At 33.6% G+C, this 25,047-nt stretch overlaps 4 protein-coding genes across 6 annotated transcripts; 1 reads left to right on the top strand and 3 right to left on the bottom strand.

Annotated features, from left to right (window-relative positions):
- Positions 1-1,937: 1,937 nt before the first annotated feature.
- Positions 1,938-5,848, top strand: LOC124920398. Its single transcript, XM_047460884.1, has 5 exons — positions 1,938-2,226; positions 2,351-2,431; positions 3,127-3,260; positions 4,135-4,605; positions 5,308-5,848. The coding sequence occupies exons 2-5, from the start codon at positions 2,408-2,410 to the stop codon at positions 5,720-5,722; spliced, it is 1,044 nt and encodes a 347-aa protein (XP_047316840.1). The 5' UTR covers positions 1,938-2,226; positions 2,351-2,407; the 3' UTR covers positions 5,723-5,848.
- Positions 5,849-7,033: 1,185 nt separating this feature from the next.
- On the bottom strand, positions 7,034-8,307 carry LOC124918219 (protein SAR DEFICIENT 4). The gene has a single exon (XM_047458425.1). It carries the CDS (start codon positions 8,243-8,245, stop codon positions 7,208-7,210), a length of 1,038 nt encoding a protein of 345 aa, XP_047314381.1. The 5' UTR covers positions 8,246-8,307; the 3' UTR covers positions 7,034-7,207.
- A 4,985-nt stretch (positions 8,308-13,292) lies between these two features.
- LOC124912777 (cysteine-rich receptor-like protein kinase 1) lies at positions 13,293-15,831 on the bottom strand. The gene is made up of 7 exons (XM_047453427.1): positions 15,437-15,831; positions 14,924-15,357; positions 14,750-14,845; positions 14,336-14,683; positions 14,030-14,264; positions 13,810-13,954; positions 13,293-13,731 (listed from the first exon to the last, which is right to left on the bottom strand). The coding sequence occupies exons 1-7, from the start codon at positions 15,829-15,831 to the stop codon at positions 13,357-13,359; spliced, it is 2,028 nt and encodes a 675-aa protein (XP_047309383.1). The 3' UTR covers positions 13,293-13,356.
- A 227-nt stretch (positions 15,832-16,058) lies between these two features.
- Positions 16,059-20,199, bottom strand: LOC124920397. Of its 3 annotated transcripts, none has more exons than XM_047460881.1 (10): positions 19,900-20,199; positions 19,464-19,829; positions 19,178-19,382; positions 18,755-19,105; positions 18,542-18,683; positions 18,318-18,460; positions 18,083-18,273; positions 17,748-17,999; positions 17,407-17,677; positions 16,059-17,340 (listed from the first exon to the last, which is right to left on the bottom strand). In XM_047460881.1, exons 2-10 carry the CDS (start codon positions 19,572-19,574, stop codon positions 16,166-16,168), a joined length of 2,841 nt encoding a protein of 946 aa, XP_047316837.1. In that variant the 5' UTR covers positions 19,575-19,829; positions 19,900-20,199; the 3' UTR covers positions 16,059-16,165. The 3 variants fall into 3 exon arrangements, with proteins under 3 accessions (XP_047316837.1, XP_047316838.1, XP_047316839.1); XM_047460882.1 differs by having other exon boundaries at positions 18,083-18,252; positions 19,900-20,197; XM_047460883.1 differs by lacking the exons at positions 19,464-19,829; positions 19,900-20,199 and having other exon boundaries at positions 19,173-19,315.
- Between the last annotated feature and the right edge of the window lie 4,848 nt (positions 20,200-25,047).

The raw sequence follows: 25,047 nt of genomic DNA, 5'->3' as shown, positions 1-25,047 counted from the left end.
ATTAGTAATAAATAAAAAAGAAGGAGAGAAAATATATTTAATATTTAATTATTAAATATATAAATTAAAAAATAAAAATTAATAGTTTGTTAAAAGAGTCTAAATGAGCCAATTTTTGATAGTATGTACGTTTAAATAACCTTTTATTAGTAAATAATAAGTCTCAATTTTTGAGCTAGTGATATAACTACATATGTTTAAATGATTTTTTTTCAAGTATCAAACTTTCTCCCATCAAGTTTTTATGTTGAAATATTAGATATAGAATATTACAACGTCTCATAATATTGATTAGTTATTATATGATTAGAAACTTATATATAATTGGAGTTTACAAGAATATTATAATATCTTATAAACTAAATGATTATGTATAATTTCTCTTTGATTTTATAAATGATATTAATGCCATGGGTTATAATAAGTCTATTGATGGTTGTTGAACTATTTAAGGTTTTCTTTAAATTCATTCATTGCTCATGCAAGTTATTAAGATTATTTTGCCTATTTTTTTTTTCACTTTTAAAGAAAAATGTTAATCTCTCATCAACTCAACAAGGAGTGAAAGTTTGAACAATGGAAGTCACTGTGTTTTTTTTTATTATTAAGACCTTGTTCATTTTTTTTCTTCTAAAATTCCAATATATTTTAACATAATTTTATTCACTTTTCTTATTAACTATATCATTCAAATTATTATTAAAATATTTTTATTTATTCAAAAAATAAATAAATATACAAATTCAATTTAAAAAATAAATAAATGTATAAATAACCATTCAAAACAATATCATGTATATGAATAAATTTCAAACTAATTTAAATATATAGAAACATGGCTCTCTTTCAAAATGCCCAACTTCCAAGCTGCATTTGGGCAAAAATATTTTTTAATTTACTTAAACATTAATTTTTAAATATTTTATTTGGGTATTGGTGTAAATAAAATAATACTCTAAAATATAATTTTATTATTTATATTTTAAAAATTTTAATAAGATTCAAATTTAGTTTAAAGTATTTCTAAATTATCCATTAAACTTTAGGTACATTGTAGAGTCTTACTAATACGGGGAATCGGAGCAAATAACCGTACAGATAGGGTGAATAACCAAAAGTGCGGGTGTATAATTTAAATAGCGCTGGTGACCCTCTTTTTTTTTATGACAATTATACCCTTGCGTAACGCAACTCCAGTTGCGTGACGCAACCAATTTATTTTTATTTTTCAACTTTTTTTTCGTCTCGCGGTTGCGTGACGCAACTGGGGCATTTTCGTCCAAAAAATTTCATAATTAAAACTTTTTGAAAAAAAAATTGAGGATGCGTGACGCAATAGGGACATTTTCGTCAGAAAAAAAGGTCACCAACACTATTTAATTTATTCACCCTCACCTAAAGTAATTCACCCTGTTTTTAGTGTCATTTGCTTAAATTTCTCTATTAATACGGAATAAATCCTAATTATAAAATTAATTTTTTCCTTATATTATAATTAAAGAAAAATTACTTACGTCCTCTAATTCCTTTTATTTCTCATATTTTTAGAATAAATTAATGATGTCCTTATATCAACTAGCATGTATCCCGTGTATTTGCATGAGTAATAATATAAAAAATTGTGAAAAAAATATTATGGTAAAAATTTTATGGCGGATCAACCCACGACCAAGTATCCATTTACTCTCAAATATATCTAAATTAATCATCGGCAATCCGCATACTTTAAAAATTAAGCATTATATATATATATAAATTCTTAATTAAATATTATATATATATATATATATAATTATTAAATCTCTTACATTTATATATTATCTTTCATTATTAATTTTTATATTTATATATATAATATTAATTTGGAATAAAATTAATATTTTTATATTTTAAAAAAATATAAAAATAAGAATTTATTTGCCTGCTGACTTTTATTAACCTAATGAGAGAAATGGATAGATAGATAGAGAGAGATTGAATCTCCCTCTTATCTACAATTGAAACCATCTCTTCTCTCTTGCTCCAAAACCCTAAATTTCTAGAAATTTCCAGAAACGAAGTTCCTCTCCATCGATTCGTTGTCAACAACAGAGGATTCGGAATCATTTATCTACTTTATACGTTTCAACAACAGAGGTTTATGTATCCCTTTGATAAGCTCACATATCTTCCTCGCTTTTCGTCTCTCTTCCTGTTTCAAGCATCAGAAGGAATATACTTACCGGCGTAAGTTTTCGTTCGATTTATCATTCTTTGTTGTATCCGCAAGATTTTGTTTTGAAGGGTCTCGCATTGTGGCTCTAAGGGTTTTGGTTTAGGCTCTTTGCTTAGATTGTCTGTTTTCTTGCAGTTTTATTGTGGATTCTGAGTTTGTGGGATAAATGATTGTTTCCTTCTGGTGAAGATAATGGCTTTGGTAAATCCAGTGCAGGTAATAGAAAATAATGGTGATTTGATAACTTTTCTTATATTTGTTCATGCAATTCACAAAAAAATTGATTATAAACAGCCAATTGTAAGTAGATACTGAATTCCAAGAATTGAAATGATATACACAACATAAAGTTAGAGGATTAAGATTGAGTATTTAATGTCATATCTTAGTTACTCTCATCTTCTTACTTATATTCATTCATATGATTCCACAAACAATCTTATTGTAGGTCCTGAGGTTTTCTTTTGTGATGGATCCACTACTAGCGTTATAGTTCTTATCTTTTTGGAGGTCTTTGTGGCGATTTATTTATTTTTATAGATGACAACCTTCACTCATCCAAAAAGACATAGAAGAAAGATCCGAATACTTCACCATCTTACTCATTTTTTATTCCCTGCCCATTATTGCTTGTTTGTCATGTGTTATGTTCTTGAGCTTCTTCTAAATACTCAGACTTTTATTTTCTAATGGTTAACATAGAGGTACTTTACAATTAAGGCATCTATGAAGTTGGCATCAAAGTATCCTATGTAATGTCTTGCAGAATAAATAATACAATTCTAATGTGGTTTGGAAATGTTTCAATTAGGAATTATGTGTCTCATAAGGTTTCGGGAACAAATACTTAAACTTCCATACTTTACAATTTAACTAAAAGCTGTCCTGAATTTATTTATAATACTTTTCAGGGTTCTTGTGCCACTTTTCCATCAAGGCCTTTAGCATGTAACAGAGCGATAAAGTTGAGGCAACTTGTGACCAGAATTAATATAGTTGCGAACACAATCACTGTTCCGTCATTAACATGCAAATCTTGCTTAAGGTGAGAGTTTGATCTTATTCTTTTCGCATACTCATTTCTTTTGGAGCTCTGTAGTTGTGGTCATGTGCTCTTTACTAGTAGACTTATTAGAAAAAAATATTCTTAATCTGATCATATAATATGATTCTTGGGTTTGTTAGCAAAGGAACAGAAATATGAAAAATATAGTCCCTATAAATATCAGGACTCCTATTTTTCTTTTCTAGTTTTCTATTTTAACTGTAATAGATTGTCTATCAATACTAAAGTAACTCAAATAAGGATTTGAAGTTCGGAGCAAAATAAAAGTAGGGATTTCAAAGTTTGAAGATATTTCAGTTATTACCTCACATGTTTTAAACAATTACTTTTAAGTTATGTGCAGTGTTGTCATTGAGATAAAACTATCAAGAACAGTATACAGAGTTTAAATATGTTGAAGCATATGCATTTAGGTTTGTCATTAATAATTACTTGATTTAAACGCTTTTGTTAAATATTGAGTCTATGTTGAACGAAACTAAACTTTACAAATAAACTTGAGGTCTGCTTTTGAGCCTTTCTCTCAATTTGTCACGTTCAAAAATGAAACTATTATAGTTATGCTAGTTATGTATTTTAACATTGTTCAAAATTATCATGAAGTTAAACCCGATTCAAATGTATTGGCGAAATTAGGATGTAGATTTTTTCTCTTTTCCCTGAAATATTCATTTTTTGGAAAATATCTTGTGGGGATGAGAAAGTGAATTATTTGGGGGTAAATGACCAAAAGTATTCTTTGTATTTTTTACTTAAAAAAGTAAAATAAATATTTTAGTTGATGATTCGAATGATGACGGCGTTATTTCTGGAAGTTGAATAAATGTTTGAATCAGTTTTTGTGGGTTTCCAGTGTAGGAAGAGCTCCTTTTTCCCAAGTCATCCCAAAGGCAAAATGCTTAAGGGTTTCATCATTCAAAGGAAGTGCTCATAATGATGCATCAGAAAGCAGAAAGACTGGATCAAAGTCGTGCAAAGATTCTGTCAAACTTTCTTATGTGTCGAGAGAAAGTAACGAAACTTCATCAGATCCAAAGACACAGGATATTCCTCCGCTTTCTTTTCCTTCTGAAGACACTGAGAGAGCAGCTGGATCGGCAGCCATACAAAATTTATTTAAATATTGGCTGATGTTGTTGCGCAGTCAACCGCCGTCAAGTCAGTTAGTGGAAGATGTGTCGTCATCAGACAATCAAACCCCTAAAACATTATTGGAAACAACAGAGAACATGATACAGCAGAAGGAAAGGCGATCTATTCTGAAGTCAGTTTGGTTCTATTTCTGGAGTCTCGATGCAACAATAAAGATACCACTTCTCATATTGTGAGTATTTTTCCTCCCTTATTCTTGTATTCTTGTATTCTTTAATGTTCTTTTTTCTTCTTGATCCGTTAGAGTTATTTTATTGTTACTTGGCTGATGTGTTCTCTCCATAAAATATCACTCATGCATAGGGGCGAACTGCCCAACCACCCTAACCCATACCAAAAAATCTTATCTATAGGGTCTTGAAAGAGTATAAACCGAATTAAGCAACCTGATCCGCGATCACCCCTAGTTTATACTCAAAATTTGTTGTTTTCGAAACATAATCATATTGAGATGGATGAAGAAACTTTTGCAGACTATTGAAAATTTGAAACATATAACATTTGTCTATTTATGTTTTTAACTAATATTAATTAAAAGTTGTTTTTTTATTCCTTTTTTTCCGATATAAAAATAAGCATGTCCATAAATAAACAATTTAGGCTTGATATTGTTCCTTCTTAATGCCGGCTACTTCAATTGTCTTTGTTTGTTTAATTGAAACACTTTATCTGTCTGTGTTATTTAATATTTGTTAGTACCGACTGACCTGATTTTTGTGTAACAATGTTCAAACATATTTGGAAAATAGGGTTTTGATAGAGTATAAACCTTAATGCAGAAGAGGCATATTTATGATAACCCCTACTTATTGCAATTCCCTTTTGTCTCTATATCTACTTATTGATGTCTTTGTTTTTGTTTTGTGTTTTACAGTATCCCGGGGTTCTTGGCAGTTAAAGTTGTTTATGGAAGTGTGGTTACGAGAGAATTGACACCTTTGTGGGTAAGTGGACCTTTGATTGTGGCACTCTATGTGAAAATGATGAGAGGCATATTTGCGCTCTATGTTTTCGCATTCAAGCAGACTATTAAAGTTATAAAGAACTTGCCATCCTATTCCTTGGTGGCATTCAAATATATTTTCGGTGGGAAACTAAAAGAAGAGATGTACAATCGTCTATGGAAGCCTTTGGAAGACATAAAGAACAGAGACTATAAGGAATATAGTAAAGGAAAATGGAAAGATTTTGAGATATGGGCAATGGATAAGTACATGGATTTTGTGGAATCTATATGGCCCTATTATTGTAGAACTATCAGATTCCTAAAGAGAGCTAATCTCATATAGGTTTTTTTCTTTCTATTTGTTTACTGCAGAAAAAAAAGATGAATTGGTGGGAGTTTATTTGTTGTACCTATGGCCATTTTGTATTCTGTTTCTCTCAAAGTCTCAAGAGCTGTCTTCTTGCAATTATGTATTTTTTTTTTTTTATCATAAAAGATTCTAGGGGTGTATCAAACCTTATTTAATTGTCTATCATTGACAATTTATCTCAACATTCTCTATTCAGTTTTGCTTATTATTTGCTAACTTTTAGTCCTCAATAAACTAGTCTGTAATGAGGATATGTTTTCATTTTAAGCACAAATCTCCCTTTTTCAGTGTTTATTTATTATAAAATTTAATCATTCTTTTAGCCTAAGGAAATAAGAGATGGATATCTCTAGCTGCTTCTTTAATGTGTGCAGATTATGTGTTGAATTATTTAATCATATTTTTTTTATCTGATTAAGTGTGTTTACAGATTAATAGTTTTGAAATAAAATGAGAGATAAATTAATTTTTTTTTAATTTTTATAAAATTTAGAAATAAAAAAATACACTCAGAATAGTTTTGAAATGAAATGAGAGATAAATTAAATATAAAATAATATTATTATATATATAAAGCCTATTCAATTATTTAAATATTTTAATTAAACATTGCAACTCTATATTTATCCAATCATCCATTCATACAAATTATTATCATTAAAATGTAATATATATTAATACATTTTTTAAATTTTTTTTTTTTTGATAAAAATATGTTAACTCTTCAAAATTTCCATCGATCATAATATTTTAAATAACCTATTAACTACCTAACAAAACCTTTTAAATTATGAACACTTTAAAAATGAGTTTATATATATTAAAAAAAATAAAAACAATTTAAACACAACAACAAATAATGTAATAAAAAAAAAAGTTACACAATAGATTATCGAGTTCGTAAGTTCACGAGAAAAATGATTAACTCCCCGATTCACTCTACCGAACTTTTGAAACGGATCTCATAAAACATTATAAATGATAATGATTTTTTATTAATTAATCATAATTTTCTTTATTAATAAAATATTCATCCTTAATTCTTTAAAAGTATAATAATAAAAAGTAAGCTAATCAAGCTACTCATTTTGTTGCAAAAACAAGCCAAAATCTCAATAGCCCTTATTTGATCTCTAGTATTTTAGGATTTATATATATAAAAAAAAATTATTGTTACATAAATACATAAACAAACAATAAAGTTGGTTATTTGAAATTTATTTAAAATAAATTATTACAATTAAAATTTAATAAAAATAAGAATATTATGATATTTTAGTTGAGGATTTTAATATATATTAAAGTTAAAAAAAAAAAAAACTTAGAAAAATCTACCAAGATCAAAGTATGCTCTTGGCTGTCTAAGATCTTGAGTAAATGATTTATTATAGAATAATGTATTGCATTTAGCATTATTATATCATATAAACAGTTACTTATTATTCTTCCCAAAACTCATCAAACCAACCTTAAATCTGCCTCGTTTTTTTTCACTGCAGACTCGTACACAAATTGTGCACTAAGAATATCCACCTCTGCCGAACCAACTGCTTTAAAAACAGTTATCTCCTCCTTACTACACCTCCCATTAACTTTTCCTCCAACAAGCTCAACCAAATTTCCAACAATCTCATCCAACGAAATCACCCCTCTCTCAACCGCCCCAACCAATTCTCCCGCCTCAACTGCCGCCGCCTTATTATCAATATAAACCCTCCCTTTTCGAATCGTTTCATCATCGCACTCCTTCATCGAGTGCGTAAACGATCCCACCAGATCAACATGTGTCCCTTCCTTCAACAACGCACCTTTCACAATAGCCTCGTTTGAATTCGTGGCGCAGCTGATTATATCAGCTATCGCAATCGCCTCTTCCAAATTCCAGCAACTTTCGAGAATCACATCATGTTCTAAACTTAGCTTATTGGCTAACAATGCAGCCTTTTCGGCTGTTCTGTTCCAGATTATCACTCTTTTGATACTAGGTCTGGCTGAAATATGGGCTTTGATTAAATGTGGAGCTAATGAGCCTGCACCGATCATGACTAGTGTTTTCGAGTCTTGTCTCGATAAGTAAATTGAAGCTAGGGCGGATATACATGCGGTGCGATAGAGAGTTAGTTCAGTACCGTCCATTGTGGCTAGGGATTGTCCGGTGATGGAGCTGAAGAGGGTGTAACTAGCTTGAACACCGGGTAAGTTGAGGGATGAATTTTGAGGGTGATAGGTTACTAGCTTGACGCCGATGTAGGGGAGGAGATTTGGGGAGGTGGACCAGGAGGGCATGAGGAGGAGGGATGAATTTGGGCTTGTTTGGTGAGATTGGCGTATTGGAGATTCGATTGATGATTGAATTGCAGGAAGGTTGGTTTGGAGATGGAGGATTAGAGATTTGTGAGTTAAGATTGAGTTGAGATCTGTGGTGTTTATGAACATTGGTTGTGCTAGAATACTGGAACTTGTTGTATTGACATTGTTGTTGTTGTTTGTTGCCATTTCTGAGTAATAATAATGTAATGAATACTGATATCAGATTTAGGACAAAAATCTATAGAAATGAAAGATTAATCAGCATATAAACTGATTTCAGAAAAGAAGTTCGATCTCTAAACAGACAGTAATCATCCGCCGATAAACTATTCAGAAATGCTTTCTCTAAACGGATAATAATAATAATGAGGAGAAGATGAACTGATTCACGAAAATGCACAATTCTGTAAACGGATTGATGAACTGATTCATGAAAATGCACATGCACAATTCTGTAAATGGATTGATGAACTGGTTCAGGAAAATGCACATGCACAATTCTGTAAATGGATTGATGAACTGATTCAGGAAAATGCACAATTCTGTAAATGGATCGATGAACTGATTCAGGAAAATGCACATGCACAATTCTATAAATGGATTGATGAACTGATTCAGGAAAATGCACAATTCTGTAAATGGATTAATGAACTGATTCAGGAAAATGCACAATTCTTTAAACGGATTGATGAACTGATTCATGAAAATGCACATGCACAATTCTGTAAATGATTGATGAACTGATTCAGGAAAATGCACATGCACAATTCTGTAAACGGATTGATGAACTGATTCAAGAAAATGCACAATTCTGTAAGCGGGTAATAATCATCAGCAAAAAACAATTCCATCAATATTTATTCAACAAAGATCTTAGAGGATAATATAATATATTAATAAGCAGATAAACTGATTCAGAAAAGTACTAGCGGATAATCATTAACATATAAACTCATTAAAAAAACGCTCCGATCTCTAATCGGACAATAATAATCAGCAGATAAACTATTCAGAAATGCTTTTGGTTCTCTAAATAGATAATAATCATCAGAAAGATGAACTGATTCAGAAAAACTCTCAGTTCTCTAAGCGGATAATAATCGTGAGCAGATGAACTGATTCAGAACAGATGAATGATCAGCAGATGAATCAGAAATGCGGTCAGTTCTTCGGTTCTCTAAGCGGATAATAATAATCAGAAAGATGAACTGATTCATAAAAACGCTCAGTTCTCTAAGCGGATAATAATCATGAGCAGATGAACTGATTCTTAAAAACGCTCAGTTCTCTAAGCGGATAATAATCATGAGCAGATGAACTGATTCAGAAAAGCGCTAAGTAGATAATATTCATCAGCAGATGAACTGATTCAAAAAATGCTCACCTCTAAACGGATAATAATCATCAGCAGATGAACTGATTCAGAAAAGCGCTCAGTTCTCTAAACAAATAATAATAATCAGCAGATGAACTGATTCGGAAATGCGCTCAGTTCTCTCGACTGATAATAATCATCATCCGATTACAAAATTATTCAGAATTTGAGCGGGAAGAGAGATACCTGAATCTTTCTGAAATAGGCGGTGTTTGAGAAATTTTCGCCTCGACTCGCTCTCTCTCTCTCTCCTCTATGGCTGGAAATGGAAGAATTAAAGTTCTCTATTCTCTTTCGTCGACGACTTCTGGGTTGACGGAATATATAGGTCATTAGAGGAAAATTTGACGAAATGAACCTAAGAACCCATTACAGATACGTTTCTCATTTCGCAGATTTACTCTTTAAAATATTTTGACAAAATTATCCTCAATAGCATGACGTGAATGAAAAAAATTTTTGTGAAAAATTCATAATAATCGTGACACTTGACGGAATAATTTATCAGTCTTTCTTATCCCGTGGTAATCTTACTCTTCGCATTAAATAGGGTAATTTCGTCCGAACATTTTGAAGCAGTAATTTGCAATTAAATTTATGTGCCAATAACTTGGATAGTTTAAATTGGGGAAATTTGATGAAACCATCGTCATAAGAGAGTTATTTTTAAACTTAGCATAGCCTTTTTAATTTTTTCATTTATAACATTTTCCTTATCTCTTTTGCCCTTTCATTAAAAAAAAAATAAAAAAATTCACTTTTCTTTTCCTTCTTTCTCCCGTTCTCCCTCACTCTCCCTCTTTTCAACTTCCCCAACTCTCCCCCTCCCTCGAAGACGACCGATCCAGCCCTCCCTCTCTCCGACGACGAAAAGCTCCAGAAACATCGACGACGATCCAAACCCACGTAACCCTTCCTCTCGCCCGACCCCCGACGAGCCCCCGACGAGAAGCAGAACGATTATCCATTGATATCCATTGAAGGTGAGTTTAGGTTTAGAGTTTATTGTTTAGGTTTAGGTTTATTGGCTGACTGAATCGTTTTGGGTTTAAAATGTATCTGTCGAAAGCTGTTGCAGGTTGTCGTAGGCGAATGCGCATTTGTCGCAGGCGAATGCGCATCTGTCGCAGGCGAATGCGCATCTGTCGCAGGCGAATGCGCATCTGTCGCAGGCGAATGCGCATCTGTCGCAGGCGAATGCGCATCTGTCGCAGGCGAATGCGCATCTGTCGCAGGCGAATGCGCATCTGTCGCAGGCGAATGCGCATCTGTCGCAGGCGAATGCGCATCTGTCGCATGCGAATGCGCATCTGTCGCAGGCGAATGCGCATCTGTCGCAGGCGAATGCGCATCTGTCGCAGGCGAATGCGGCATCTGTCGCAGACGAATGCGCATCTGTCGTCTGCGACAGATGCGTATTCGCCTGCGACAGATGCGTATTCGCCTGCGACAGATGCGTATTATTAGCCTTTTCTCCCCCCAATTGCTCTGCTTTTATATTCTGTTTCACCCTTTCCCATTTTGCTGAGTCTAGTACACTATAGTAATAGTAGTAGTAGTATCCTTAGAGATAAACTTGAATGTCAGTACTACTTTGGACTTACTTAAATACCTCTTCTATGAGGGTATCTTCATTCTCATCTATAACTATTCCACTTACTGTTATTTGTTTAACTCGTAATTACCTGCACTTTGTCTTATTATATGATCTCTCTATATCTGCTTCATATTTGAACTGTGAATTCCTTTCTTTTGGTTTTCTTGCATTCTCTGCAAATAATGAAGCAGAGATGCATATGGTGATGTTTCGGATTATTTTTTTATCTGTTTTCACTTGTTGGAATTTTGTTTCCTGCAGTACAGGTGTCCCCAGTACAAATAGAGGGCATAGTTGGTTTGTGTGCAGTTAAAATAATCATATTATGTTCTTATATTCCAACTAAATTCTCTTGTTTGTGAAAAGCTAGGTCCTAAACATGATTAATGTTGGTTTTGCAGGGCTAGGAGCTGGGACTTTTTTTCTTTTTTATTTTCTGTTTTGGTTTGTTCTTGATCATGCAGGATAAATAAGGATCATTGCTTACTATTGTTTGTGTTTCATAATAATGAACTTATACAATGTTCTGAATTTCGTCAATCTCTTGCTGTTTTGTTTCAGGGACCAGAGAACTCTTCTTATTGGTGAATTTCAAAAGGGAAGACCTAGCAGTGCACTTTGCACTGTATATGAATTGAGCTGATGACAGATGGCTAGATGATCGGTTTTTGATGATGAACTGGTTGGAAATTCCATGAATGCTGCAGCCTATTCAACTAGATGATGATAGCTTCATGCATAGTCCACATCAAATCGGCCTATCCATGCACATACTTTGGTTTGTAGACCTTGGTTAGTGACTTTTTCTTTTTTTGTTTTGTTTTGTTCTTAATCATGCAGGATATATAAGGATTGTTGCTTACTATTGTGTGTGTTTCATAATAATAAACTTATGCAATGTTCTGAATTTCATCAATCTCTTGTTGTTTTGTTCCAAGGACCAGAGAACTCTTCTTATTGGTGAACTTAGCAGTGTTGCTGATGTTTCACTTTGCACTGCATATTAATTGAGCTGATGACAGATGTCTAGATGATCGGTTCTTGATGATGAACTGGTTGGGAATTCCAGGAATTGTGATAATATACTAGTATCGCATTATATATGTGTTATACAATGTCCCCAAGATAGATTTTTCAAGATTCTATGTAATAAACAGTTCACTCTTTTCTATATATGTCATGGATCATCTCTTTTATTTATATATTTCTGAAACAATTGCACTGATGTTGATGTGTAAATAGTTTTTTTTTTAAAAAGGTCAACTTCTCATTGAAAATAAAACGTAAGATGCGTTTAGTGAATTACAAATGAGAAATAGAGGTAGAAGAGAAACAAAAACAGAAGAAGAAAAAGAATAAGGTTCAAAAAAAATCCCAAGTACAAATTTTTTTTACGAATAGAAACAAAAGAATGTTAATGGGTAAATAGTAAAATCTCACTATTTGAGCTATAGTATGTTATTGTGTTCAATAAATAACACTATTTGTTATTGTGTCGCAGGCGAATGCGCATCTGTCGCAGGCGAATGCGCATCTGTCGCAGGCGAATGCGCATCTGTCGCAGGCGAATGCGCATCTGTCGCAGGCGAATGCGCATCTGTCGCAGGCGAATACGCATCTGTCGCAGGCGACAAATGCCGCATTCGTCTGCGACAGATGCGCATTCGCCTGCGACAGCCTTCGACAACCTGCAACCGCCTTCGACAGATCCATTTCAAACACAAAACGATTCAGTCAGCCCAAAACCTAAACCTAAACATAAACCTAAACACTAAGATGCGCATCGTGGTCGGAGGAGAGGTGGTGTTTGGGGGAGGATCGTGGTCGTCGTCGTCGGGTGTTTGGAAGAGGAAGAAACTGGGGTTCTTGCCTTGGATGGATCGTCGGGGGTTTTGGGGAAGAAGAAGAGACTGAAGGAAATATGAAAAGAGGAGAGAGGGAAGGGGAAAAAGAGGCAAAATATCACTTTTTTTAATTTTTTTTATTTGAGGGTAAAGGAGTATTTTGCCATAGGCAAAAGGTTATATTTGATAAAATTAATTTTCCTATGCTAAGTTTAATCGTCAAATTTCCCTTTAAATTTTGGTTGAAAATCAAATTAAACCTAAACTTTTAAAATGATATTCATCATGACCCTTTGACTTTTATAATATACAAAATAGAACTTCTGCTTGTATAATATACTCATTCAGTCCAAAATAACGGATTTTGTTTTTTAATTTCTATATAGTATATACGAATTCGCGATCGTTAGTTTTGTTAATTAAATTTCAGCGTTGAAGAAATAACAGAAATATTTAAAGTAAACGAAATATATTTAAACAACTAAACAATGTCATCAGATGATGATTCATCTAATTTAGGTATTGCGGCAGATTCTGGATGATTTCCAACTGTTGAAGAAGACGATAATGGATTCTTCATAGTGAAAGTAGTGGTTGTATCATCTGACTGAGTTCCTGTTCCTGCTATAAAGCTAGCATTGAGGAATGGTCGCTGTTTAGGAGTAGGAATCACAGTTGACAAGCCGATCAGAATCCTAACTACTTCCCCCATTGATGGCCTTAATGGAGGAGAAGATTGACAACAGAGAAGTCCAACTTTAAGCACCTTTATTGCTTGATCCTGTTGATACTCGTCTTCTAAGTTGCAACAATCAATGGATTCCGTGATTCTATTCGATTTATACATCTTCCATACCTGATGATGGCGATTAGTATTATTAGATCTGCTGTTAGAAGCATTGAAACAGAGAGAGAAGAGTAAGATGATGTTTACATTTAGCAGAACGGAGTCTGAATCATTGGCGAAGGCGTTGTTCTTCTTGCCGCAACCGATCTCAAGAGCGAGAACACCAAAAGCATACACATCTGCTTTCTCCGATAACTGTCCACGAAGAAGATATTCAGGAGCCATGTATCCCCTGAATCGATAAGGTAATTATCAAATTCTTCCTGCAAAACCTAAATTGTATTGATGAACAGTTTTTCTTACTTACAATGTGCCTGCAATTCCTGTGCTAATGTGAGATCGTTCATTGTTAGTAGATCTAGCAAGACCAAAATCGGCTATCTTCGGAACTAAATTCTCATCGAGGAGAATATTACTGCTTTTGATATCTCTATGGACGATCTTCACATCAGTACCTTCATGTAAGTGTTCTAGTCCTTCAGCAATCCCTAATACGATATTAAATCTTTGCTTCCAGCTTAATTCTTGCGCATCATTTTTATCTGAATCATTGTAAGTATGAAATTAGATGTTAACAGTTCCTAGAAACCCTAGCTAGCTATAGATTTCTTACCAAAGAAGAGATGATCTAAACTGTTAGGCATGTATTCATAAACTAGCATTGAATCTGCTCCTTCGATACTACAACCTAGAAGCTTAACTAGGTTCTTATGCTGAAATCCGTGAATCAAATGGACTTCATTGAAGAAATCGTCTGCCCATTGCCTTGTATTGTACAATAACCTTTTGACTGCAACTGTTCTCCCATTTGGAAGAGTTGCCTTGTATACGGCGCCTGAAGCTCCTTTTCCCAGTTTCATCGATGCACTGAAGGAATCAGTGGCTTTTTCCAGCTCTTCATACTTGAAGTTCAAGCCGGACTTTTCTGTTGCAGAAGGAATGCGGACTAGTGTCTTGTTAGCTGCAAAGAGAAAAATATGATTTCATTCTCCATTTTGAAACTGAATTCTCTAAAAATCATCCCTACCAGTTTGTCTTCTCCGGTTTGCATAACCAACCCACACGCCAACGACTATGAACATTCCGATTGCGCACCCTGTAACTAACCATGTCTCTGATAATCCTGCAACTTAGTTCAAGCCAAAGTTAAACTCAAATGCTAGATATAGTCTATATAAGTAAGGCGATGATAAATGCAGACCATATTTGGCATAGTTTTGATCGTTATAAACTCCACCCTCATCATCATCATCATTGTAAGAAACGAAGAATTTCTTACTGGAATATCTCAAATAGCAGCCAGCATTGAATGCTCTTCCACAACTAGGGAGGCATCCCATTACATCCTTCCAAGCGCTCTCCAAACAACTCTGACAGCCTGTTCCATTGAGAGTGTTCCAGCACTGCCCCATCGCGTAAACAGCAGGCACGGTATCTCTCTGCCTCGCGTTTCCAAAACCGCCAGATGGCATCACCTTAGCTGCGTCTATAACACTTTCTACCAACATGTCAGCCCTGTCCTCAAACTGTAAGGCAACATCTTTCTGTCCCACCACAGCTGTGGGAACCTCGTCGCATATATGGTGATCGAATACCGTGTGGATGATCTCCTCGTAGAATTTATATGTGTCGTACCTAAAGGTTGACAAACTTCAGTCTATACATGATTTTGACTAGTTTTTTTTATGGTTGGTAACTAATTATATATATATACCTTATAAAGCAACCATCCGAGTAGATTCGGCCACGGGCGGAAGGAATGCATTTAGAGAGTTGCTGGCGAGCATCTGCAAAGCAGACGTTACAATCGCCTGCAGAGAGATCCTTAAAACATTGGGCCAAGGAAAAGATTGGCAAACCCTGGTCGGTTTCAAGTGAAAATAATCCCCATTGTTGTTTCTCGACTAGATTCGTGAGATTATCCATGGCCACATCGAAATTGGGTTGATTTTGGACTTGGGAGGAGGAAGAGGTCTCCTTGTGATCATTATAGTCGCACGTTAAATCGGGTTGCATGGGGTCATCTTGTTGTGGTGGGTCAGCGACGGAGAAAGAGAGGAAGAGAATCATGTAGATTAAGAAGACTAAGGGAACCCAATCATGATCCATGATTGGACCTCCAAAAGGGTTCATTCTCTTTCTCAATCTCCTCTCCTCCCCTATGGTTTGATCTTGAATTTAAGAGGAGATGAGAAGGACGTCAACACATGATCGTCTGCCCTTATGAGAATGAGGCGTTTAATGACCAGTCGGTGGTGTTTGGTTTCTTCATGCATGGTTTCGACGAGTTTTGATTATTAGAGAGATGATAAGAAAAGTTAATAACAATGCAAATGTACGAGCTGAATGGATGTCATGGTTCTTTTCTAAAATTAGAAAGAGTGGCCAAGAATGGATGTCAATTGTCATGCACAACAACACATCTTATTACATAAAAAAGGTTTCATTTGGATGCAAAAATAGCTTCAAGATCTTTATACAACTTTACAGGCTTCGACTTGAAATCCGCCGAAGAAGTTGTCGACGAGCTTCCACTCCCTTTCCCCTTCCAAAACCCGCTCCATCTACTCGTAGAAGGATCAGTTGGAGATCCAAACGAATCCTTACTAAAGCTCGACTTAGCCATTTCCCTTAGTTGCTTCAGCCATGGCTTCTCCGTACTGCCCGAACTCTTCTGCCTTTCTCCTAGACTACCCACTTCCACAGGCTCACTATCTTGGCTAGAATTCCTCGACGACAACAACTTTTCGGAAACATCCTTCGCCATTCTCTTCGGTATGAACAAAAGTAGAAGACCAAGAAAAACCATTTTCAACCCGGTGACAAACAATTCCTTATCCTTACTCTGATCCAACTTTATGGTCTGTCTATAAAGAGCATACCACTCGTTCGAAATTTGGGCCAAGAACGCAAACAAGAACAGAGAAATCATGAAAATCCCGACGTTTCTCTCCCGACTAATCGACAGTTCCTTCTCGGACACAATGTAACACGTTAAGAAAATTCCCAACTGACTGAAAATAGAGACGATCTCCACCAACTGAACCTTTTTCTTTATGAAAGGCTTCTTCAATAAAAGGAAGAACAACTGAAACGCCGATATGCAAAGAAGAGCAGTTGCAGGCGTTCTTGAAGACCAACTGTTCGAATAAGTACCCGCGAGAATCCCAAGACAAACGCGTTTCACCGACTCTATTAACGTGTAATAGATCCTTAGGATTCCGAATAGCTTCTGTATGAAAGGAGCCTCCGCGTCTTCGGTTTCGTCGTCTGAGTCTATAATCCGATCGCCGCGTTTAGTCGGATTTCCACCGGAGATTTGAGACAACATGTACTTCGGAGGACCTCTAAGGTCTTCGAAAAGAGGACCGAACATTGTTAAGTAAGCCGATTTCTCTTGATTCTTCCATGTCCATTGACCTCGTTTACCCGGGCCTAAAGTAACCCTAATCAGTTCTTGATACCAATGGAATTCTTGCCCAACTTGATGAACTTCTTTGTATTGAAGTAACTTTCCTAATGTGATTCCTACGGATAGGAAAAGGAAGAGAGCCAACAACAGGAAAGATACAATCACCAGAAGAAGAACTCCAACCAAGACGCCGGACGATGTTCCTCCTTCACAAAGCTTCAAACTTTTACTTCAAATGATTCATGAAAATAAAAGGGTTTTGTTCAATTTACCTTTGATAATAGCTGCAGCCGCTTCAGATATGCAAGGAAGTGAGAGGATCACGAGGAATATTTCGAATCTTGGCAACGTAAGAGCTCCATAGGTTTTCTGTTTCTCTGGTTCTTTTCTCCTGAGTTTCATTATAAGGAGGAGGAAGCCATGGAAGATGATCAATCCGCCTGCGATGGCCGCCAACCAGAACATACTTCCTTCAAAATTACTCCATCCAGTTAAGTTATTCCGGTTTAGAGTATCTTCAGCTTCTGGAATGATATCTTGGCTCTGTTGTAAAATGAAAAAAAATTAAGATGAGAGGAAATGATTTGTAAACACTTTGAAGGAAAGTATAGACCTCAAAAAATGCCCTGTATTCCTTTGAAGTTAAAGGTGAGCCGAATACTGGAGATGGTAAGTGTAAAGTCTTCTGTATCATGAAAGAGTAAGGATTATTCGTCGTCGGAGAGACTGAAGGAGACGATTTCCATGGAACAGGAAAGTAAGGTATACTCCATTGTAACCCTCTGGTGAATTCGTAATATTCTATCGGCAATGTAACCGGTAGCCATCTCGATAGTGCAAATACTTGAATGTGGCACGCAGTTCTCTGAAATCAATATGCATTTATCTTGATCATATATATGAAAATATTTCAAAAGGAAGATGTTGATGAATTAGGACAGGCATTACGAAAAGACTCCTAGTAGGTTCAGAGGTCAATGAAGAAGATGATCTCCCGAATATTCCAGCTAACTGAAGGCTTGCAGTTGAGACAGTTAAGATTCCAGCCACCAGCGATGTTATCGCGAACAAAGCAGTTACGATGGTGGAAACTATGCGAGATATTAATGGTACGGAATCTACAATTGAAAACGATGAAGCTAAGAACTCATCAACTGAAAAGAATCTATCAATAATCACTTACAATGCCTTAATTGAAGAACATTAGACGGAAGGTTTTTGTTTCCGGCAACATCAGAAGTAGCATTCTCCGGAATCCAGATTGATATCACGCGATCTTCCGCCCTAATCTCTACAATGTAGTTTCGCCTACTAACTAAATGAAAGCTGAAAAAACGAATTCAAAACAGGATCAATTTGAGAAAGTTAAATCCAATTATCAAAGTCAATTCAATATAACCAGCAAACCTTTGAATAGTTCCTCCTGTGATTGATACGTGAGAAGAATTAAATTCAAAAACAGGCTTGATGAACTTTATAAAGATCTGAATACTCCGTTCTCTGGTTCTCGAACTATACGCGCTCAATTTCACAGAAGGCCTTTCAGAATCTGCGAGACAGATACAATCAAGTGATTAATCTGAGAAATTAAAGTCTGCCGGTAAGGTAATCAAGGCTAACCGTAAAGGAAAGTAACCGGAGCAACAGGTGAAACCGGAATTCCCTGCTGGCTAAATATCGTCGTTGAATTAACATTCACAGTAACTATAGACACATCTGCAAGATCCTCAACAATGAAACCGAATCTTCGATTTCCATGAGTGTCTCCATCAATGGGAGATAGAGAGCCTTCGTTTATAGTCAGAGAGTTCAAAACTTCCATGGATGAATTGATAACTGGTTTTGAGAAGTATAAATACACTTTAAGATTCTTGTGATTATCAGTTGCTTGAACTGATCTTGTTTGGTCATCAATTTGAAGTAGTTTCTCAGGAATATGAGTCTTCACATTTACAAACACCTCTCTTCTATCTGAAACACAATAAAAACCGATCAAAATGTGTTTATTAATATAGATCTTGAAGAAAAAAGATTTCACCTCACCAAACTGATGAATAAAACTCGATCTATCGGTTCTTGTAAACGCATTCCCAGCGTTATCATTACACACATTCTTCTTATCCATAGTCAAAACCAAACGGCCATAATCAATTGTTGTATCCAAACTAACAACGATTGAATACTTCAAATCCGGCTCTACAATCTTCAACGTCGACGGCAGAACTTGGCCGGCGCCGTACACAATTAGCTGCATGCAGGATGCAACAACAAAAGTTATTATCGGCAGCGGAGATCGTCGGAAAAGATGAATTAAATTTAGTAATTTTACGCTGCAGTCGGTTATGGATGAACAAGTGAAACCAGTTCCGCCATTACAGGGCTCGGTGAAGGAGATGATGACGGAAATGTTTGTACTAAATGATGTTGTTTCAGTCATCATGAGATATGCCGTGGGAGGGACGGTGTCTTCAAGAATGAAACCATTTGAATATATATATCAGAAGATGATGATCATAAATAGATAATAATGAATGAAAGAAAGAAAGAAAGGATAGGATTCTTAACCAACAGTCCAGTTATATGTGGAACAGAAAACTCCTCCGTTGATGCAGACCTCAAGTGTATGATTCCCATCCTTCAACATTGTACGTGAAACTTCACCATTGTCACAATTTGTAAGCTTATCATCATCAACCTGCAATAAATTTGCATTTCAGGATATATATATATTTGAAATTAAGCTTAATAATTTCAAATAAACTCACTCTACAATGGATTGTACAATTAGTGCAGACTTTTCCATTGAGAAAAGCTTGGAGAATGAAAGTGGCTGAGTTGAGTTTGGTTATAAGTTTTGGGGTTTTCAAGAACTTGACTGAATAATCGTTGGTAGCTTGAGAATGGGTTTTTGGGCATAAACCCATGAACAAGAAACAACAGAGTAAGAGCTGCCATTGAATTCCTTGATTACCCATTTTTACATGATGCAAACTAAGAACAAAAACAGGGGATTTTCTTGGTAAAGAGAGAGTGGGATGATTAATTGATTAATAATAGAGAGGATGAGATGACAATGATGTGTTGAACATCATCCTTCTATGTCTTATCATCATCGATTGTTGAATCGTTAGCCTTTCTTAACTAGAATAAAACCTCAACCTCACAATTCACAAACTTTATCCTTCTAAATAAAATCTTGGATTGTCGTCCAAAATTGACACCCTATAATTCAAACTTTACTTTATTATTTGTGTTTTTTTACCAACCCATGTTAGTTCATTATGAATTAGAATCTAATGGATAACATTTTTTTAATGACGTGGTTGAGATTAAGAATTAGAAAATGTTAGGTATAAAATAGGATTGTTTCCTAATTGTATTTCCTTGTTTTAGTCTGTTTGTTTGAGGCTCACTTCGAATTTACACTATCTAAATATTTTTGACAAACCATTTTTACTATCAAAGGCTTAATTTGTTTCACGCAACACAAGTTGAATGTTAATTATTACACAAGTTTCAAATAATCAGATATAAAATTGTTTAAAATTTTCACACCTTTTCTATTCCAATAGATAGTGCACCACACTTTAACAATCTGTTTTAAATATGAAATTAGTTAAATTTTACCTATTTACCTCCTCAATTGCCTATTTAATTTAAGTAGTTACTAACATATGGGTTTTGATTCCCCAGTAATACTTCAATTTATAAAACAATAGTTTATCCTCGCCATTTCCGCCTAAAAATGTTATTGTTGTTTGTCCACTTGTTACATCAAATATCACATTGGTATTAATTTTGATAAAATTTTGAGGAATCTTCCACGAAATAAATCTCTTTGAATATTGGAATTTTCTTCTTGATGATTTTATAAACTTTGATTAGATGCCGAGTTAATTTTTTACTTTTATTTACAACTTTAAAAACTATGTTTGTTATTAAACACCCAATTGTTTTGTTTCTTCCAAATAAATCAAGTAGCTATAATACCGCACAAGATTTGATAATTATGAGTCTAAATCTAATCTTTGAAAGGTAATTATGATCTAAACAAATTATGCTATATCAATCTCACCAGATCTCCTAACTGTTTCTGTCTCCACATAACATGTTCAAATATTGTTTAAAGGATATAGTGGAGATTGTGTTATTTCATGTGATATAAATTCTATTTGGTAGAATGTAATTATGACAACTTAATGTAAATAAATAAATAAAATAGAAACGCATTTAGAGAGAATTGAACTTAAGGCAAAAATATATGTAATTCATCTTAAAGGTTACTATACTTTTAAATATGTATTTTCATTATGATTAATCTGAGTGTGTAACAAAGAGTCTAGACTAGTTAGTAAGTAATTGTTATTTTACCGTTAGTCTGTTAAATTTACCGATTATGTTTAGTCATTGTTATTTTATTTATAGATTAGTATTCGCTTCAAAATTGTTAGTTTATTATTTACTGATTAGGTTAGTTTATTATATATATATATGTATCTTGATTCATGTTATTTACAGTTTATCAGTAAATATGTTAGTTTATTACATTGTGTTTTCTGAATATTTTATTTACAGATTATGTTAGTTTATTTATAGATTATATTAGTTCATTTTCATATTAGGTTAGTTTATACTTTATCTATATCTGACTTGATTCATGAATATGTTCTTTACAATTTTTCAGTAATAATTACATATTATCATTAATATATTTACATAGCAATTGAAATAAACACAATACCTATTGGGAATTTGGGATCTTCTTCTTTTTTTATTATATTTTCATGGTGTAAAAATATGAAATTTGAAAGTGTTTTAAATCTTTTTTAGAAGCCATATTTTTTAAGCATCAATAAATATTAAACAGTTATTTCTATTTTCTATATAATGTAATCTAAAATCAAATATCACAAAATATACCTACATTAAAATAAATTTAGTATATATACTCTTAACAAATTTCTACTTCAAATAACCTGCATATTTTTAGCCTCATTACATAGTTTACATATTATTATGTTAGCTTAATAATTTTTTATTTGTTTACAGATTTTTATTAGCTTAATAATTGTTTAGTGATATATTATAATTTGTTAGTATTTATTTGAGTATTAAATAAATTATTATTTTGTAAATTCATCATACATCAGTCAAAGTTCTAAAACATAAAAACTAGTTCTAAATAATATATCATATTCCAGTTTGATTCGGAGGGAGGTGTATGTGTAGGATCTAATCAAGTAGATGAAATCTACTTAGTTTCAACTGCTCAAGCATTCATTCATTGTAAGCCTTCTTCCACTTGACAAAATTCCTAGACTCAAAAATTTAATATAAAACTGCGATCATTATAAATACATCTTTCAGATTTAAAAATGATTATTAAATTGATTCACAACCAAATCTGCCAAATTGGAAATCAATAGAGAAAAATAGAAGTGTATCACGCAGGGTTTGAGATATTACACTAGCAGCCAAGCAATCCACGCAGCCACCGAGAGCGAGGAAGATTAAAAAGCCTCCGCAAAAGTCCGATTGTCGCTTCCTTTGAGCAATTTACGCTCCGATTGAACAAAGTCTCCCGAGAGTTCCCGATTGATAGCGAGAATGTCTCGATAGATTGAGAGAGAATAGCGAGGGTTCCCGAAAGATAATAATAACGCTTCGATTAAGCAATTTCCCGATCGAGCGCTCCAATTGATGAATGCTGATAACCAGCACGTGGAGGAAGAGCGACCAGGAGGAAGAAGAAAAAAAGAGAGGTTACAAGCTTAAGGAAAAATATAATATTATCGCGGAGAGCTGTATTCAAATACTTCGGCAATAATATTTATCATTGAGGGAAACCTTATGTTCTCGGTAATATTAATACTTTCACCGAGGGCAACTGTTTACTCTCGGTAATATTTATATTCCCAAGAGTATTATTTCGCTCTCGACCGTTATTCTCGGTAATTGTGCTTTTTTTTTTATTAACTAATGTTGGTTATATTCCAAACTTTCCTAAGGCAATATGTAATTATTGTGGAAAAAATTATGGTTGTGTCACTAAAAAGATGTAACAAATAATATGTGGGGTCATTTAAGGAATCCATGTAAAAAATCACCACTAAAATTTCTAAGAAAAAACTTGATAGAGGTGTTTTGTGTTTTGAAACAAAAAACGGTGATGAAGGCTTTGGTTTTAATGATTATTATCGGTCCACCGACAAAAAAATGATTGAGAAAGTGCTAGAATCTTTATACGGTTTTTGAAAATTTTCTATAATGTGACCTTAAATGTCTCTAGCACTTTACGTGTGTCATCTAGTTCATTTTTTATGAGCTTATATCGATTCAAATGAAGATATCTCAGATGGCTAAGAATGGTAACCAAATATTGAGTGTGATAAAGGACAAATTTAAGACTATTCTCGAGGAACTTTATTAAATTTAGTACTATCCTAATTTTTTGTCGTTGAAAGGTCATTAAATATCAAATCCAATAACATTTTGTTGAAAAAATGAAAAAATATTTTAAATTCGATTATTTCATCTTCTTTACTACTAAGAGGGGACGAATACATACTCGAAAAATGATCACTAACACAATTAGAATGTATGAGTAACAAATAACCCAACAACGATTGAGACTTAAGAGTATTATTCGGATTATAAAAAATTCGAGATGAAAAAGTTGATCCAGCTAAAATGGATACCGGGCCGAATAAAACGCAAAATAAACTCAAAACGAGTCACCCTCCAATGCTAAAACATATTAAAAAGGGTAAGAATTGACTTTCTTATGTGTACAGTGTTTATTTTATAGAGAGAAATTAGAATGTTGATAAATTTATTGATAAATATTGATAACTTAATAATTAATTTTAACAATTTTAATTGTGTATATTATTATTTAACATCTTTAATATTTAAAACCGTTAAGGGTGTTCAATATTTGGTCTAAAACTGAATATTCGACATAATTTGAATTCACAAAATTCGAATAAATCGAACTCGAATTTTATTTCGGTTTTCGAAACGAATTTTAAACCAATTCGAATTTAAATATGGTTTTTGAATTGGTTTTCGTGTTGTAGCTTCAACTCGAAAATCAAATCGAAAACCGAATTCATTTTTTATTATTTATTTTATTTTATTATATATTATTTATTATATATAATATATAATAATTCCTTACCCACCTCATATATACATTATCTTAATCTAATCTTTCACTAATCTCTAACATAATTAAATAATCTCTCTAACCTCTCTCGTCTCTATTTTCTTAACCTAATCTTACAACATCACTCCCCTCCCTTATCTGTTAACCTAATTCTTTAATGTTCACCTCCCTCTCTCATTTATATTATCATATAAAAGAGCCTTCATAAACCATCAACCGTCCACCTAAAAAATGAAACTATTAATCTAATCTCGCTATATTTTTCCTCTAGAGAGCTTCGATCTATCTAATCTTGCTATATGTAGAGTTTCTTCTTTGACAAGACCTTTAAGTCTTGATCTATCTCCGATGTTTAACACCTATTTCGAGTTTAAGATTTATATCATCGTTCAACATCTATTTTTGTCTTTTAACATCTTACTTTAAATTTTGTTTTGAATTAAAAATAATTTAAATTCGTGATTTGACAATAAAAAAAGAAATCAAACTTGGTTCGAATTCAAATTATTCGAAATTCAAACCGAATATAAAATTTGAATTCGGTTTAGTTTTATTAGAATTTGGTTCGATTTTTAAATTGGCTAAATAAATAAAAATTCGAAAAAACTGAATCAAGAAACTTGATTAACTCGAAAACTAAATCAATTAACACCCTAATTTTCTCATCCAACATACACACCATCTAAACCTTTTTTAAAAAAAAAAAATGAATTACATTTAGAGAAACTTAATAATTAAGTCAAAT

Source organism: Impatiens glandulifera, chromosome 1, assembly GCF_907164915.1.
Source record: "Impatiens glandulifera chromosome 1, dImpGla2.1, whole genome shotgun sequence".
NCBI lineage: Eukaryota > Viridiplantae > Streptophyta > Magnoliopsida > Ericales > Balsaminaceae > Impatiens > Impatiens glandulifera.
The sequence above is the reverse complement of the archived record's forward strand: the minus strand, read 5'-3'. Positions and strand labels throughout refer to the sequence as shown.